This window comes from Vombatus ursinus, unplaced genomic scaffold (genome assembly GCF_900497805.2).
Source record: "Vombatus ursinus unplaced genomic scaffold, bare-nosed wombat genome assembly UNPS02014825.1, whole genome shotgun sequence".
In the NCBI taxonomy this organism is placed as follows: Eukaryota; Metazoa; Chordata; class Mammalia; order Diprotodontia; family Vombatidae; genus Vombatus; species Vombatus ursinus.
In genome coordinates this window covers 9,854,786-9,873,876 of record NW_020954603.1, presented here as the reverse complement: position 1 = coordinate 9,873,876, position 19,091 = coordinate 9,854,786, and the positions used below count along the sequence as shown (strand labels likewise).

Sequence of the window (19,091 nt, the reverse complement as noted above, 5' to 3'; positions counted from 1 at the left end):
TGTCCTCACGGTGGTAGTGGTGGTGGCTGCTGCTGCTGCTGCTTCTGTGGGGAGGCCTTCTATGTGTCACCGACCCACCTAGATGCCAAAGATGCCCTTCTCCCCATATTCTGGTAAGTGGTTACCACTGGAAATTTTTTCACCCAGGGCAGAGGAGGAAGAAAAGTCCTAAGTCCAGTGTTCCCACTGGTTGTGGTTTTGCCAGTAGGAAATAGCATCTTTCTCCTCTTATAGGGGGAGCTGCAAACATAGGACCATAGATTAAGAGTTGGAAAGACCCTTAGTGGCCATCATGTCCGACTCACCCATTTTACAAATGAGGAAATTGAGGCTCAGAGAATTTAAGTGACTTATCCAGGGGTCCCACATCTAGCATGTATCTGAGGCAGGATTCAAACCCAGGTCTTCTTGACTCCAAGCTCAACATTCTACTAACATGCCGTGTTGTCTCTCAAAACTATGCGTGTCATTCAAGAAAACGCTACAAATAGCAATTCTGATTCTATAAAACAGACAAGAGGGGATTGTTTATTTTAATAAGGGATTCTTTACAAAAAGAATTCACCCCCAGACTTCTTTCAAATGGTGAGTTCCCTCAGTGATTTAAAACTGTACTGGACTTTTAAAAATTCAAAATTACAACTTCTCAAAGATACATCTCTGGCATAAAATGATACATGCCTAGCCTTCCCACTAATTAGCCAACTGAAGTTTATTTCCTTAATGATACATGTAATACCCTTTCAACTAACGGGAACCTCCAATTTACTGAATTTTTTCCCAACTCAAGAAGCAAGTGATGACAAGACAAATAACTATCCAAGATAAATGAATGAATGAATACGCATTTATTAAGGCTCGCTTCTGCACCAGCACCATAATAAGTACTGTGGATATTAAGAACAGAAAGTGAGAGGTTCTCTTCTCAAGGAGTTTACATTTTAATACCAGGAGATCACATAAATAGGTGATCAGCTGGGGAAGTGAGAGTCCCAGGGATGCTGAGTTGATCCACTGGGCAGTCAACTGAAATGTCCTTTCCAAAAGCAATGGCACCACTGGACTGATTACTGAGCTTACAACCAGAAATGGAAAGTAGAGGGAGGTGGGGCAGGTAGCAAGATGGCCTGAGGGGATAGCTAGAGAGGATGTGAAGCATAGTCTGGTCTTGTCTGTGGCCAGTTAATCTGAAAGGGGAAAGTAGTAACAGCTGTATGGAAGAGGTAAGGCCTCCTGAAGGAGGTGAGATTTGGGCTAAATCCTAAAGGAAGCGGCAGTGGTGAAGAAGGTGGGCTTTGCAGGCATGGGGAAGAACCATTATAAAGGCATGGAGTTGGAAGACACTATGTCCTGCGCTAAGAACCACAAGAAGACCCAGGAAACCGGATCTTAGAGGACACAGAAAGGAGGAAGGCGTAAGAAGGCTGAACTTTTCCAGGCCCCAGGAGAAAGTGAGACTGTGAAAAGCTTTCAATGCAACACAAAAGACTTCATAGTTGATCTCGAGGTAATAAATAATGAACCAGTGTGCTGGAATTGGAGGTGAGGGAAACCTGAATTTGAATCCTGCCTAAGACATACCAGCACTTCACTCTGGGCAAGTATTTTAAGCTCTCTTGGCCCCAGCATTCTTTCCTCTCCAGCTCTGAAATGATGACCCTAAGGCATCATTATGAGTCACAAACAATCATATACCCAAACTGGCCAGTGAGTGGCTTGAGGGTCTATTATTTTGTTGGGTGAAAGCAAATGCCTTATTTCTGAATCATCTTAGGGGAAGGATCACAGAATCTGAGAGCAGGAAGGGACCTATCTCAGAGGTCATCTAGTCTAACCCATACCTGAAAGAGAATTCCCCATTCATCTTAGCCTACAAGTGAGTGGTCACATCCAGCCTTTGGTGAAGACCTCCATGGAAGGAGAGCCCATGATATCTTGAGGCTGTTCATTCTACTTTCAGAGAACATTTATTGTCTGGAAGATTTTATTGACATCAAGCCTAAAATTTTCTCTTTGGAACTTCTACCCATTGCTTGAGACCAAGTTTCATCCTTGGTCCATCCTTGGTCTACACTAGGTTACTCATCCCCAACTCATTCAACTGTAACTCAGACAGCAGGCCAAAAAGGAACTGAATACTCCAAGTACTCAGAGTTTTCAACTCAGAATATAATGTTGGACAATTGACAAACAGTATCCCTGCTCCCCCACCCCACCCCTCAGTATAGAAACACTCCCCTCAACTTACAATCACTTTAAGGCTCCCCTGGACATCGTAGGATTTGATCACCCAATTGACAGACTTCTTGCATTTTAAGATCAGGACAAGATGTTTGACCACCTCAGGTTCCTTTCGAAATGGTCTAATGTCAATCACAATGTCCACCTGGAAAGAACTGCATGCAGAAAAAGAAGGCAAAAACTAAGTTAGGACCCCAAAGCCAGAAATCTGCAGCCATCTACCTCCTTCCAATCCTCCGAGTTTCCAGTGTCTGGCCAGCTGATTAAGACACTGGAGCAAATCCCAGGCAAAGCAGCATGTACAAAACAGATTGTTATTTTACACACACACAAGTGATTTTACATAACAATAGAAGCACATGCCCGTTGATAACCAGCCATTTTTCCTCTCTTTTTTTAAAGTGCGGTTATTTAATGTCACTATATTTGAAAAAGATGGGAGCAAACCATGAAAGTTTGCTGTTTAAAGAGGAATTACTATTTTTTTTTCCAAACTAGGCATCTTGTTTACAAGGATGATGAAGCCAGAATGGGGCCAGGGGTTATGGCGACCAAGGATTTCATCAAGACAATAAAACAAGCAAAGAAGACATGGAGAGTGTTGTCTTCTCTTGTGCAATTTTTGCTTACGACATTTGCAAATGCTACAGAACTTTCTCTTCACCAACTTTCCAAAGCGTCTGCATATACAGTTACTAAAATAAAGAAAACAGATGTTCAATCCAAGTGATTGCTGGGAAAGTGATGAACACTATCCAGACTTCTAAGAATGTAGTGGAAAAAAAAAGAAAAGAATAAGGACTTCTTACATACGTGAAAATACATATTTAAGAGGAAAATCCTTATGACCATCCTGGTGTTATTCACTTGTAAATCTTGAAAAGCTTTACAAAGCACACCATAAATCTGAATTGAGTTCAATGTCCAGAGGCATTTGCCTCATGTCTTTTCTTGCCATTCCTATTGGATTTCTCCTTCAATATTTTATTTGAGATAATCTATTTCCATACCTCTACCTCTCAGAGTACTTAGCTTCCTTCAAAACCAGCTCAGACACCATCTTCTGCAAGAAGCCTTTCCTGATTTCCCCTAGTTAGTGTTCATCCATCCAAATGTGCGCGCGTACACACACATATACACACGTACACAAACAGAAACACAAAAGACGCCCATCAAACTGAAAATTTAAAAAAAGAAAAAGGAAGAAACCAGTTGCTTACCTGTAGGGATTTGAGTTGGGTGTAATTAATTCTATGATGTGTACTTCCTGGCCGTGAGGCAGGCTGGACATTATACATCCCTCTGCCATCTTTGGCTGAAGATATCCCGCAAGATAATTGAGGGACAGAAAATTCTTCTCAATGTGGCAAGTGGGAGGAAAAACTTGATCTGAAATGACAGTGAAGAAAAGTCAGGCACATATCACTCTGTTTGCATCCCAAACCTGCAGACAAGGCCTTCAAAAGGACAGGTTGGGTCAGTGTTTTGGGGTTGTTGTTTTGGGGTTTTTTTTTTTGGCTGGACATGGAAAATGAACTGGCAAATATTTCTAGGAGGTCAAGGGATTCTGGGATAGTAATGAGTGAAAGACTGAAGTATCTGACCACAGAAGCAAATGGAAGGAGAGTAGGGGCAGCTAGGTGGCACCATAGTGCACAGAGTGCCAGGCCTGAAGTCAGGAAAACTCAACTTTTGAGAGTTCAAATCTGGCCTCAGACACTTACTAGCCATGTGACCCTGGACAAGTCACTGTTCACCCCGTTTACCTCTGTAAAAGGAGCTGGAGAAGGAAGTAGCGAATCACTCCAGTATCTTTGCCAAGAAAATCCCAAATGGGGTCACAGAGAGTCAGATGTGACTGAAATGACTGAACAACAACAAAGGAAGTTCTTATTCGCCCATTGATGGAATTGACTTTGGAAAGGACATTGGACTGGGAGTCAGAGAAGCTGGGTTTTAATTCCAGCTTTGCAAGTTAGTCAGTCAGTAAACATTTATCAAATGCCTACGATGTGCTGGATACTACCTCTATGATTCGAGGCCAACTGATCTTCTCTGAGCTTCGATTTCCTCATCCATATAATGAGGTCCTTTCCAGCTCTAAAATGATGATCCCAAAGCTAAATTCAAGAAAAACCCCATGCCTTAATGAAACTCTACTTTGATGAGCCCTAACATCAAGAAAGGTCAGGGTACAGAGTTTCCATATTCTCTTCACAAAGCTTTGATGTAGACAAGAAGGATTGCCCAAATTTTGGATTTGGGCTCAAATCCTCCATCCAGAAAGAAAAAAGTACATGGTTACAGTGTTTGGAAATTTCATTGAAAGGTTGAAGATGTGTACGTGGCATTTTGGTGGATATGATTTCCATTTGGCTGATTAAATGTTTAAACAGAAATTGAAAGTAGCTGTTGGAATAAGGGAGATAGCGAGGAGTGGGGCATCCAGAACATTCTAGATGCTGAAAGCTTTGGTCAGAAAGGGCAATTAATCAGAGTCCTAATTAAAGACACTGCAGCCCCTCTCACATTGAAAGAATACTTAAGGGAAAGCAGAATCGGAGTCTGCAGACCTCACCCAAGCTGGGAAGACTCAGGCCTGCATCCCAGGTTTAAGCCAATTCTTTCATTTTCCAGTTATTCTATTTCGAGGTAATGAAGTATGCAGAGCACACAGCCCACGATGACTCAAGGCCCCCTGTAACACACAGGCATGACCGGACCAGTCCGGGAGGCCCTCCTTTCAAACTCATAAGAAAAATAGCCCTTGGGGCTCCTTGCTTAGAATTCTTCTATAAGAAGATTCCCTCCTTGCAATGGACATAGAGTCGTGACAGCTCAGGGAGTCTGAGAGAGCCCCACCCCATCACCATCACTGCCCCAACGAACATCTGTTCTAAGCCCTGCCAGAGGAGCTATGATCCTGCCAAGGCCTCCCAGGGGATCACAAGATGGAAAATCATACTGGGATGGCACATGTTGGAATAAAATTAACATGTGCACAGAGCCTCATACACATGTGTATTTACATGAGATGGGTGCAGCCCTGCCTGGATGCAAGAGGGTGAATGTGGTACAGTAGAAAAAGACCTAGATTTAAAGTCAGAGGACTTGGGTTCAAATCCAAGGCCTGCCACTGATGTGAGGACACTGGGCAAGTCCCTTAATGTCTCTAGGACTCAGTCATCTCATTTGTAAAATGAGGGATCTTCCATTTCTAATGACACCTGTTCACCCAGAGGCCCTAAAGATTACTGGCTTTGGGAAAGAAAGGAAGAGATCTATGACAATGACCAATAAGAAATGACATTCCTTCAATTCAAAAAAGTGTAGTTAGCTGGGGTTTTTGACAACTGGTGCATTGCACCATTCTACACCATGGCCCCAGTGGCTAACCCATGCCACCTTTAGCTTGAAAACAATGGTAAGTATAAGGACTTTAAATGTTCAAAAAATCTCATTATCTCTTGTGTCTTCCATACCTGCAGTGTGATACAGTGGGTAAAACACCAGGCATACAGCTGAGATGTGAGTCTGAATTCCAGCACTGCCTGTAACTAGCTCTGGGACCTCCAGAGTCTCAGGTCACTGCTCTCAGCCCTGGTTTCTTCATCTGTAAGATGAGGGGGTTGGATGAGACCATCTCTAAGACCTCAGTCAATTCTAGTGATCTATGGAAAAAATCCAGCTTTGAATCACCCCATGACTCTTGGAACCACCCTATGTGGAGTTGGGTGGAACGAGCTGGGAGGGGGTTAGCTCAGGCTGTCATATGGTGGAGACACCCCCAGAGAACAGAAGCAGGGGCAACAGGTAGATGGTATCAAGAGGAGAATTGAGGCTGTAGGCCAAGAAACATTCTCTAACAAAGAGGGTTGTTCTAAAGGGAAATGGGCCACCTCACTGGAGGTCTTGAAGTCTGCTGAATATATTTTATTTTATTTTATTTGGGAGGCAATCGGGGTAAAAAGATTTGCCCAGAGTCACACAGATAATAAGTGTCTGAAGCTGGATTTGAATTCAGGTCCTCCTGTCTCCAGGGCAGTAGTCAATTCACTGCACCACCTCGCTGCCCCTGCTGCATATATTTTATAGGGGATTCTATTTCAGGTTTGGATCAGGCAGAGACAGCTAGGTGGTGCAGTGGATTGAATGCTGGACATGGAGTCAGGGAGATCTGAGTTTGAACCCTACTTCAGAAACTGACCAGCTGTGGGACCCTGGGCAAGTCATTTAACCTCTGTTTGCCTCAGTTTCCTGATCTGTCAAAGAGGATCATAATAGCATGGACCTCCCACTGCTGTGCAAACCTCAAAGCACTATATAAATGCTAGTTATTATTATGTCAGCTATTATTACATGGGGAGGGGGGAACTGGGTGGTACAATGGATAGAGCCCTGGGTTTGAACAAGGAAGACTCATCTTCATGAGTTCAAATCCAGCCTCAGATACTTACTAGCTGTGTGACTCTGGGTGAGTCACTTACCACTGTTTGCCTCAGTTCCTCATCTGTAAAATGAGCCAGAGAAGGAAATGGCAAACCACTTCAGTATCTTTGCCAAGAAAACCCCAGATGGGGTCACGGAGAGTTGGACAGGCCTGAAGATGACTGAACATCAGCATTATTATATGCTATATCCTCTCCAGTAGAACAGAAGCCTCAGTATGACTGAGGGCAGAGAGTGCTTAATTTGAGGATTTACATCTCCAGTGCCTAACAAACAGAAGGCTCTGAATAAATGGTTGTTGAATTAAAATGAATATGCGCGTCTGTTGCAGGATTAATATTATGAGTTTTGGAAATAAAATTTTGTCACCCCTAAAATTATTCAACCTCCTGAGATCTCCTATTCGTAATTGTTTTCCTCTTTGCTAGAAGTACACTTCCCCCACCAACACACACACACAAACTCTTTAGCTGTCAAATAACTGAGAGAGATGCGGGACATCCAGAGTAAGTCAGTCAACAAACATTTGTTAACTACCTGCGAGGTGCCAGGCACTGCTATCCATTGGAATCCAGAGACACTACGGTAAATCTGCCACTTTACAGAAACTGGGACTTTCATTCCCTGCCTAGAGGATCTTGGGATTTTTTTTTCATTGCCCAGTGGTGCTTCTTGTGACTGTGCCCTGTCTGCATCATGTCTGCCCAGATCCCTCCAATCTCGACTTTCTGCTAAAGGTTTCCTGCCAGCTCCTTCCTCCTGGCTGGATCACCCATGGCAAAGCAGGCAGAAAAGGACCTGGGGTAACTTTCCTGGATTTAGCATTACTTTCTGATGTGCAGAACGTCATATTCAGAGAAGGTTTTCTTCCTTTTGTTTCAGGGGACCCCCAGTATCATTTACTTTATTACTCCTACCTGGGGTCCTCCCCCCTTTTAAATGAAGGAATTAGAGGTCTCATGTAAGCTATGTAAGAAACAACATGAAGGAGGCTCCCGGATAGGCTTGCACACACAGGCAGGCAGGTGTAAGTCCAAAAGAGGCAGTCCCCACCCCAGCAGCTGATCAGGAGCCCCGAGGTATCCAAAAAGGTCTCTTTCTGGTTCTCTGGACTACATGATGGGAGTGTTTTCTCTTGCCTGCCCAATGTGAGAGCTTCCGATACTCCTAAAATCTCTTGTGGAAACTCCCCAACCCTGGTCCCTTTCTCCATCTGCTCAGCTCACCTCTCATCAGGACATTAAAATGGCGTCCTAGCCCACCACATTTGTTGACCTGACTTTAAAATGTCTGCTGGAGTCAAAAGACTGGGCACCATTATCTTAATCGATCGATCAATCAACAAACAATTATTAAGTGCCTTCTATGGGCCAGGCGTTGTGCCTGGGGATACGATCTTGAAGAATGAAACAATTTCTACCCCCAAGAATCTTACATCCTACTAAATAAGAATACTGAGATAAGGATCAGTGGGTCTGGATATTATCCAAATAATTCCCCTTATCAGATGGGCAGTGAGATGGCCCAGTGGATGGAACTCTGTGGGGTCTGGAGTCAGGAACTCATCTTCCTGAATTCAAATCCAGCCTCAGACACTTACTAGCTGTGTGACCCTGGGCAAGTCACTTACCACTGTTTGCCTCAGTTTCCTGATCTGTAAAATGAGCTAGAGAAGGAAATGGGTAAACCACTCCAGTATCTCTGCCAAGAAAACCCCAAATGGGGTCATGAAGAGTCAGAAACAACTGAAATGACTGAACAACAACTATGGGATACCTTCTGAGTCAGATTCTCTAGGCAATCAGTTTACCCCCAAGGACAATTAAGGCACTTCTATTTGTAAAGTGCGTTGCAAACATAAATAGAGAAGACATCTCACAGTTCTCTTGACATGGCACAGAAATCAATGGAGCATACAAGTTGTCCATCGGTCGTCCCTCTTTTTTTGTGTGTGTGTAAGGCAATTGGGGTTAAGTGACTTGCCCCAAGTTTCACAGCTGGTTAAGTGTTATGTGTCTGAGGCCGGATTTGAACTCAGGTCCTCCTGACTCCAGGGCCGGTGCTCTATCCGCTGCGCCACCTAGCTGCCCCTGTCCCTCTCTTTTAACAAAATACAGCCCCTCTCTTTTCTGGTCATAGTTCTCCTAGATGAATTAATAATAATGATGATGCTGATAAGATTATTGCTGCTGCTGCTGATAATAGGTAGCACATATAGAATACTTTAATACTTTAGTGTAAAGCACTTTACAAATATGATTTCATTTTAGTCTCACAACAATCCTAGGAGATCAGTGGTATTATCATCCTCATTATACAAACTAGGAAACTGAGGCCTGACAGAGATTAAGTGACTTGCCCCAGGTGACCCAGCTAGGTATTGTCTGAAGCAAGATTTGAACTCAGGCCTGCCTGACCCCAAGTCCAGTACTCTATCTATCTCCCTGCATCTCTTGCACAATTTTTGGGTGGTGATTTACTTAACAAGATACCTAGGGACCTGAAAAAATAACTGATTGCCTAACAGTAGAAGCCACATTTTTACAATAATCCTTCCCTAATTAATAATAATAGCTAGCATTTACAGAACACTTTAAGTTTTACAAAGTATTTATAGTAACTCATTATTATCCACTTTTTACAGATGGGGAAACTGAGACAGAGGGAGGTATAATGACTTGCCCAGGGGCACTCAGCTAGGGAATACCTGACGTCAGATTCAAACTCAGGTCCTCCTACGACTCCAAGTCCTAGCTGGGCTCCATCACTGGGTCACCTAATCTCCTACCCACCGGACTTCATGAATTATTTATTAAAATGTACCACAGGGATTCTTATGATCCTCAGCTTTCCCCTGTGTAGAGAGACACACAACTAGATATAGAATCTGAATCCAGGTCTGCTGGATTACAAGCCTCAAATTCTATCTCCTATATCACACTTCTTTTCAAACAGGGACATTAACTATTATTATTATGACTACATATGTGGCTTAGGAATTGGGACTGCCAAATGTCAGTTCCCTATTAGGGGTCCCTAAGAGGAGTGATGAGTTTCCTTTCATCCTGTGGAGATACTTGGCTTCCCAACACTCAACACTTACGGCCTTAATTTATAGTTACCTGAAATCAAGTGGTCAACAGCCAGATAAATGCCAAATGCCTTCTTTGGCACTGCCCCGAGTCATATCTCTTTACCAGGCAGAGCTATCAGGCCCGTAAGTTTCCAGGAAAGTCAGCTTAGTTATTTACAACTGGGACCATATCAGTCCCAAGATACCAGTGTTTGCATCCTGATGGTTGTACTTTAGAGCCGGGGTCCTGGGTTGGCCTGGAATATACAAGCTGTCTCCTTGAGATGGGGAGCAGAGGGGGAGTCACCAAATAGATAACTTATGCTTTGTTCAGACCACGACCGAGGCATGATGCACACTTCTAGTGCCCATGTTTTAAGAAAGAGAAAAGCCCAGAGTGCCCAGAGGAAAGCTACCAACATGGTGAAAGGCCTGGAGTTCATGATACATGAGGATCAGTTAGGGGAAATAATATACATAGACATCCATAGATATAGATATATTCTATAATATGGACATATTACATAACATAGCTACACATATATGTGTAGATACATATTAACATATACATACATATGTGTAGATATATAATCTATATATTATTTATAAACATTATAAGGAATATAATTATAAGTAATATTAATATTAAATAATCATATTGTGATTAATTGATATGATTATTTGACTGGTTAATATAATACACATGTATATTTAGATATAAATATTATATATATTATATGTATAATATATCTACACATATATGTGTGTATGGAGGGAGAGAGAGAGAACACTTGAAGGTTTACAAATCACTTTACAAATATCATCATATTTGCTCTTCGCAACAACCCTGGGAGGAAGGTGCTATTATGGTCCCCATTTGAAAGATTAGGAAACTGAAGCTGAGAGGAGTTAATTGACTTGTGCAAGGTCACATAGCCAGTAGGTAAGGTCACATTTGAACTCAGGCCTTCTTGACCCCAGGTCCGGCCCTCTAGCCACTGAGCCAAGCAGTTGCCTCACTGTCTGGGGAATTTATTCACCGGAAGAAAAGAAGATGTAGGGGATTCAGCTGTCTTCAAGGCCTTGAAGAGCTTCATATAGAAGAGGGATTGTAGCAGAGGTGGGAAACCTGCAGCCACGAGGCCATTGTTCTTTGAAGTCTGGATTCAGTCAAAGGGCTGCACTTAAGGACCTAGAGGGCCACACGGGGCCTTGAGGCTGCACGTTCCCCACCCCTGGATTGGACTGTCTGGGTTGGCCCCACTGGGTAGAAAAAGGAAAAATGAAGGAGAGTTTGCAAAGAGGAAGGTTTCAGATCAATGTAAGAAAGCGCTCCCTAATAATCGGATGTCTCTAAAAACAGAAAGAGTCCCCCCTCTCTGAAGGTCTTCAAGCAAAGTCAGGGTGACCAACCACAGGCTGCGTTTCTTCCCCATTTTTGTGTCCCGGTCCCCTCCGGCAGTCTGGTGAAGCCTAGCGACCCCTTCTCAGAATCCTGGTTTGCTACCTACCTTTATCACTGGAGGAAATGAGGAAATGCTCACTTTCAGTTAGTGATGAGCAAAAATAAAGACATATTCCGCGCCCCCGCCCATCCAAGTGCCCATGCCTTCTGAAATCCACCTTTGGGGGGGTCCATGGAGCGCAGCTTAAAAACTCTTGCTATAGAACCACGCTGGAACAGCTTGGACTAACTAGCTTTAGAATTCTGCTCTGGGGCCATCAATCTCTTCCTGAAGGGTACCCTGATTTTGCACTAATGATCCCTGTAGGGCTCATTCACACCAATGACCCAAGTTCTTTTTTTTTTTTTTTTTGGTCTATTGAATTAAATTAATTTTATTTTATTTTTAATTTATGGAATAAAGCAAGCATTTTCATAACATAGTACAATAAAAAGATGATTGTACATGAAACTGCAAATCTACTATGCATAACTTGCTATTCCTTTCAAATATACAATATAATTATATGTAAACTTTAAAAAAATTTTTTCTTCCCTTCCCCCCTCACCCTAGAGGTGGTTACCATTAGACACAAATAGGTGTGTGTGTGTGTGTGTGTGTACATATATATATGTATGTATGTATGTATGTATGCATGTACCTATATATGTATACAAAATTATTCTATACATGCTTCGATTTATCAGTCCTAAGAAACTATTTTAACACTGCTGGCACTTATGCGTAAGTCTGAGGCCATTGTCCCTGCAAGGAGAATGGGTTGATGGGGTGCATTATGTGTTTCTTCTTCAGAACGACCCCCCTCTTGGCTAGCACTGAAAGTGACAGTCAGTGCCAAGTAGAAAAGAAAACACAAAGGGGAACCCTAGGTAGAACCTGGCAGATCAGGGTGCAACCAACCACGTGTTGGCATGTATTTTAGGACGAGGACTGGCAAGAAGATTCAGGCTATTCAATAATATTATGTTAGAGATGGATAGGACTGAGATCAAGGTTGAACCTTGCATTTTACAGATTGGGAAACTGAGGTTCAGAAAGTTTATCAAACAGAGGACATAGCACTGAAAGGGACCCTGGAAATCATCTACCCAACCCAATCTCCTCGAGTTTACAAATAAAGAAACTAAAGTGACTTGTCCAATATCACGCAGCTAGGGAAAAAAAAGCAATATAATAAAGAGAAGTGGGCTGAGAGCTGAGTTTTAATTCTGTCTCCAACATGTGCCAACTGTATCACCTTAGGTGAATCATTGGCTGCCTCTGAGACTCAGTTTCTCCAACTGTAAAGTGGAGATAAAAACAGTCCTGATCATGCCAAGTTCACAGTTACCGCAAGGCTATTTCGAGGCCTGAAGAAGATAACAAATATAGAAAGTACTTTGTCCATGTGAAAATAGCCCATAAATGATAGCTGTTATTCTTAGAACCATGCATCCTGTCTACTACTCTTTATACTAATGCCAAACACTCTGAGAAATTACTAGTTGAAGGTCATAGAGACAATTGAGTAGCCAAGCTGGGCATGGACCCCAGGTCTCCTGACTCCCAATAGATTTAGGACTTACCACCACCTGGTACCATGGTTTAAAGGACAAAATGGTACAGACAGGCCGTGCGATAAATCATAAGGTCAGAAGAGCACAGATTTAGAGATGGCAGGAACCTGAAAAGTCACGAAGCCCAATCCCCTCATTTTACAGATGAGGAAACCGAGGCTCAGAAAACTGAAGTACTTGCCCAGGGTCACATAGCTAATGATTGTCTGAGTCAAGGTTGAAATGAAGACACTGAGGTGGGCGAATCTGTTGTGGCAAAGACCATGACTCTCAGTCACATCCTGGCTCCCAAAGATAGGTGACACTTGGTCATTTGTAAGCAGAATTTCGCTACAAGAGTTCTAAGTAGCTTCTACATACCTAGAACTACTTGGGTACTAAGTAGAACAAAAGAGAACAGTAGCATAAAGAAGGGAAAGCCCACCAGACTAAGAAAGCCAACTAGAAGCCAACTTCTCCTTCCTTGTTCTTTTCCCTAGACTCACCCATGGCCTTGGCCACTTAAGTACTTAAATTTAAATTATTTAATTTCTGACTTTTATTTGGGGAGGAGGAGAGGGTAAGGCAGACCTGTGATTTGACTGATATTGGGAATTTCCAACTGGAAATCTCCCTCTACCTATGCCAAGGGGCATCTGCTGGGCATCGGGAAGTTAAGTGATTTGCCCAGCTTTGCACTGCCATTGTATGTGGCATACCACTGGGATAGAGCTGGATGGAGTTTGAATCCTGCCTCAGATACTTACTAGCCGTGGGACCCTGGGCTAATGGCTTAACCACCCCTGGCCTCAGTTTCTTCACCTGTAAAATGGGGATAATAATAGCCCTTATTTTAAAGGGTTGTTGTATGGGTCAAATGTGATAAATAATAAATTCAAATTCCACTTCAGAAACTTACTAGTTGTATGACCTTAGGCAAGTCACTTAACTTGTTTACTTCAGTTTCCCCAACTGTAAAAGTGGGGGGAGGTGATAAACGGTACCTGCCTTCTAGGGTTGTTGAGAGGATTAAATGAGATAATATTTGTAAAGCACTTAGCACATAACCTAGGAAGAACCATATAAATGTTAATTATCATCATCATCATTTATAGTGTTCTGAAAACTTAAAAGCTAGGTATCTAGGAGGCAAGACTGAGACACCTTTTATGTTCCTGTTTCTCTGTTTACCAAAGAAGACACGTATCAGGTCCTTAATTTCCTATTTAAGGAAACAAATGCCTCCATCTGTGTGTGCTTTAAGCTGTGGGCTTTCCAGAGGGGACACCTTCCACAAACTCTACAGAGGATTAAGGCTCAGATATCCACTTCCTGCCCAAGGGATCTGGCTCCTCTGCCCCCTTTATCGGTTTCCTGCTTCCAGGTGACTTCAGTGACCCAATGCTACTCATTTGATCCAGGCCTGGTCTGAAATTCCACTTCTCACTAGATTCTACTCTGCCAGGCAGCCAGCTTTTATTTTATTTATTTTATTTTATTAGGGCCATATTTTACTATGGTCCCTTGAGCTCTGTTGCATTTTTACGTAGCCCAAGGCTCCCTTCCCCCTACCAAAAAAAAAAACCAAAAAAACAAAAAAGACTGGAGGTCCGGTGCTGTGTGAACAATGCTGGCACCAAGTAGGCACCCTAGCATAGATCCTGGATCAGCAAAAGACACCTGACCACAAAGGACCTATGACGGTCTCCTTCTTACACACTCCCTTGACTGCAGGACAGCATCTGTCCCAATCTTTTTATTATTTCCAGGGAGCTATTTTTGGCTCTAATTATACCCTATCCTAACTTGACCAAAAATATGATGAAAGGGGTTAGTAGAACAATAGACTTTCATAATTAAGTCATGGGTTATTTCTATCCCTCTCCAAAGCAAGGAGATTGAAACAAGCAATCTCTTATCAAGGCAAAACACCAGCTCTTTCTCCAATAATGTAACCATCCATGAAATAAACACCGCGAATATAAAAAGATTTGAAGGGTTTTTCTGCAGTTATAAATATTTAACTGAAATCTTACTATCACATAAAATCACAAGTCACCTTTGATTTCAAGTTTAATGGCACGACAGTGACCAGAAAGCTTTCGTACTGATTGGGGCACTGTTCCTCCTGCCACTTCCAAAGCCATAACTAGCAATGTTATACCAGGGCAAGTGTCAGAAAACATACCATCAGATCAGTTTCTCTGGGACAGTATGAGATGACTGCTGGAAAGGCTGTGGTAGGGGTGAAGGTATAGGTGAGCAGGGCAAGGTCCAGCTGGGAAGAGTTCACCTGGGGCAAAGTGGTAGCCTTCTATTTTAATTCATTATTTTTACTAACCAGTTGCAAAGTTCAGTTGTTTCTAAGGTACTGAAGTACCTCCTCTAAATTTCAGGGCCCTGGGTCAAAGCTCTGATTGTCCCACCCTAGTTATGGCTCTGTCCCCACTTCTCTTCCCCCACCCTCTATAATCTTGTTCTATCAATTATTCCCTTTTTTCTTGTTATTGCCTAAAGGTGTGATAATAAAGGCTTTAATTATAGGGTGGTGACTGGCAACAAAAAAGGAAAAGGACAACAAGAAATAATGAAAACAAGCCAAAGCAAGTAAAAATGTATATGACGACCAAGGAATCTTCAGAGCTCCTATCAATGCGTGATCGATGAAGACTTCAGAAGAAAGACCATGAAGTTTGCTTCCAGCCTCTGGGCAGAGAAGCCATAGCATTTCAGTTTAGAGCTGGAAAAGATCTTTACCTGTCCCATTTTAAAATGAGGAAACTGAGGCACAGGGAAGGTAAATGAGTTGCCCAGCAATACACAGCCAATAAGTGCCTGAGACAGGATCTGAACCCAGGTCTTCATGCCTCCGAGTTGAGTACCCAATCCACTACTCCATGCTGCTAAGGCACACATCTTAAGACAAGGTCAATATGTTGACTGATTTTCTTGACTGTACTTACTTGTTAAAAAGAAAGGCTTCTCTGGGAGGAAAAGGAAAGTAACAGAGATGAAAAAAGAATAAAAGAGCACCAATAAAATATTTGAAAAATATTTTAAATAACTGAAAATTTATTTTAAATAATTGAAAGATGCTAAATTTTAGTCAGAGCTTAGTAACAATAAATAATTGTTTTCCTCAAGTTCACAGACTCCCTGAAATTGATCCACAGACCTCATGGACCCCAGGTTAAAAACCAGCATGGTGCCTGGCACATAGTAGGCACTTAAAAATGGTTTATTGAATTGGATTGAATTGAATGAATGAAAGAAAGCATTATCAAGTACTTACTATGCACCAGGCATTGAATGAAAAAAGCATTTATGAATCATCTATTATGTGCCAAGCACCGGGTTAAGAAAGAGGGACACAAACAAAAGTAAGCAAGTTAGTCCTTGTTCTCAAAGAGCTTAAATTCTCATCAATTGTGGCAGATAATATATAAAAGGGGCTCAAAGCCCTTCACCAGCCTGGAAGCCATCTAGCTATCTCAGTCTTCAACTGTGATGCCCAGAACTAAACACTACAGATGTGGTCTGACCACGGCAGAGCATAGTGGGATCGTCATTTTAATCAATCAATGAGCAAGCATTTTTTTTTTTTTTTAGGCAATTGGCGTTAAGTGACTTGCCCAGGGTCACACAGCTAGTTAAGTGTCAAGTGTTGGGTCTGAGGCCGGATTTGAACTCAGGTCCTCCTGACTTCAGGGCCGGTACCTCTATCCACTGCGCCACCTAGCTGTCCCAGAGCAAGCATTTATTAATGTGCCAGGCACTGTGCTAAGCACTTGCTCATTCCTAGAAACTATGCCCGTCTTAATGTAGCCCAAGATCCCAGCAGGAGTTGTTTTTTTTTGGGGGGGGGCTGCCCCATCACATGCTGCCTCATATGCTGACCAAGCTTGCAGTCCACTAAAACCCCCAGATCTTCCTTCAAAACTATCATTAATAAATGCTCACTAAATTCTCTTTCTCGAAGCCATCTAAACATGCCTCTTCCATCTTGTACTTGTGAAAAATGATTTTTTTTGTATCCAAACATAAGACTTTACATTTACCTCTACTTTTTGAATTTCATCTTATTAATAAATTCAGCCCAATGCCCCTACCCTGTCAGAGGCTGCACCATCTGTCAGAGGCAGATAGGTAGTACAGTGGCTAGAGTTCTGGACCTAGAGCCAGGAAGACCTGAATTCAAATCCCTTCTCAAATTCTTCTTAGCTGTATGATCCTGGACAAGTCATTTAATCTCTGTCTGCCCATGTTCACTCAACTGGGAAATTTCTCACCTGGCTGTTCACCTGGACTTTACCATCATCTCCAGAAACTCATCTTCCTGCAATATCAAATCAACTCTGAAATTCATACCTTCTCGGTACCTCCAGCCCCTTGGTCCCTGCCTTGGGACCTTCCCTTTTTCCGAAAATCGGGAAATCTGCCTTTCTCCAATCTTGTGGCAGCAATCCCATCTTCCATGATCTGGCAAAGACACTACAGTACAGTACAGCACAGTCGAAGACAAAGACAGTACAGGGCCACCAGCTCTTTCCAGAGCAGAAGATGGAACTCATCTGGGCCAGGGGCCTTGACTTCATAAACGGAAGCTAGGTGCTCTCTTAGTACCTATGCTGGGTACCAACTCCTGATTCATTATTTCTCTTTTTTTGGGGGGGGGGCTAGGCAATAGGGTTAAGTGACTTGCCCGTGGTCACACAGTGATTCATCATTTCTGTTGTTGTTTACAATGTAACCAGGAAAACAAAAGGAATAATGAAAGAAGCTTTGGCTCTCTTAGTTATCCTTGGGCCAACCATCCCAAACAAAGCATCTGATCTCTCTTTTGCTCCCAAGCTACACACCAACAACAGTCAATTTTTTACGTCATCCTTAACTCCCTTCATCCACCTCGGCTCATTCTCAGCTTCGGAATCCCTGACGCTCTTTGCATAGAACTGCGGTGCCATCTTCTATTCATTCTCTTGCCGAGTTCCCTGGGCACCTACGTTGGTTTCTTCAGACAAATCTCATTTTTCCTCCTCAACGGAATTGTTACCATTCCCAGCTTCAGAATTTCATTCCTAAGCATCTCTCATCCCGTTCTCTGCCTAGAATCCCTTCTCAGCTCTAACTCCAGGAGCCAGGTTTCCCTGGCTTCCTTCAGGCCTCAGGGAATGTAAAACCTTCTGAAAAAAGCCTCCATCTCAGTATCTTCCCTCTGGAGCTATCCCTAAGGTATCTTTGTACATCTTGGTTGTACGTAGCTATTTGAATGTGCTATGTTCTCCCCCATTAGACTGCCATCTCCTTGAGAAAAGAAATGTCATTTGCCTTTCTTTTCATCTCCAATGCTTAGTACAGTGCCTGGCACACAGTAGGTATTTAATAAATGCTTGCTGACTGGCTGACTTCCTCTGAACATTTTACTCCATGGGATACTTCCTCATGAACCTTTTGAAATATGCTTTCCCAAAATCTAGGATGCATGCCAACCTGTGAGAGAGAGACAGATTGGTGCTGTGGGGATGGGGTGGGGCAGAAAGGGAAAGACAGAGACAAAGATGGAGACAGAGGGGGGCAGGGAGAGAGAGAGAAAGAGATAAAGACAGACACAGAGAGAAGAAGGGGGGCAGGGAGAGAAAGAGGGAAAGTCAGAGGGAGAAAGTGGGGGGAGAGGAGAGAAAGAGGGAATGAGAACTATGTCTTACACTGCCTGTGTCAGCCCTGAACAGTCCATAAATCTCACATTCCCACTTTCCCCCAGTCACGCACACTTAATGATAGAGAAAGAATTTTGGATGCACCTGATGGCAACCGAAAGGAAAATAATTAGGCTGAAGAAACAGTGTTTTAGGGGATACACAGTGGAATATTTTCAATTCCTGTTTAAATTCTTGCTTACCTAAGCCCTGGCTTCCTTTAGGCCCTGTCTAATTTACTTTAGCCTGATCAGCTAGGTGACAAAGTGAATAAAGCTCTGGCCCTGCAGTCAGGAGGACCTGCCTTCAAATACAGCTTCAGACACTTAGTAGCTGCATGACCCTGGGAAAGTCACCTAACTCAGTTTGCCCCAGGGTCACAGAAAGTTGGGACAGGACTGAAATGATTCAACATCAACAACAATGCTGTGATAACATGGCTCAGCTGACCTGGGTATTTGTTCTAGGAGTCACTTCAGATCCATGATTTCTTTTGGCCCTTGTGGCCACTGAAATTATCCCACAGAGAAACACACACACATACACACACACACACACATTCAGGACCAGTCTTCAAGGCAATATAGTGGATTTGGGTGGGTGGGTGGGTAGAGAGTTCTTGCTTTCTTAT

General features: G+C 42.8%; 1 protein-coding gene across 4 annotated transcripts in view; it reads right to left on the bottom strand.

The window, feature by feature from the left end:
- The window catches only part of TGFBR3 (transforming growth factor beta receptor 3), a 235,195-nt gene that overhangs the window by 45,613 nt on the left and 170,491 nt on the right, over positions 1 to 19,091 (bottom strand). For all 4 annotated transcript variants that reach the window (XM_027838021.1, XM_027838022.1, XM_027838020.1 and 1 more), the window contains 2 exons: positions 3,462 to 3,630; positions 2,249 to 2,396 (listed from right to left, as the gene is read on the bottom strand). In XM_027838021.1, coding sequence (XP_027693822.1) covers positions 2,249 to 2,396; positions 3,462 to 3,630 — 317 coding nt within the window. The remainder of the gene's footprint in view (positions 1 to 2,248; positions 2,397 to 3,461; positions 3,631 to 19,091) is intronic.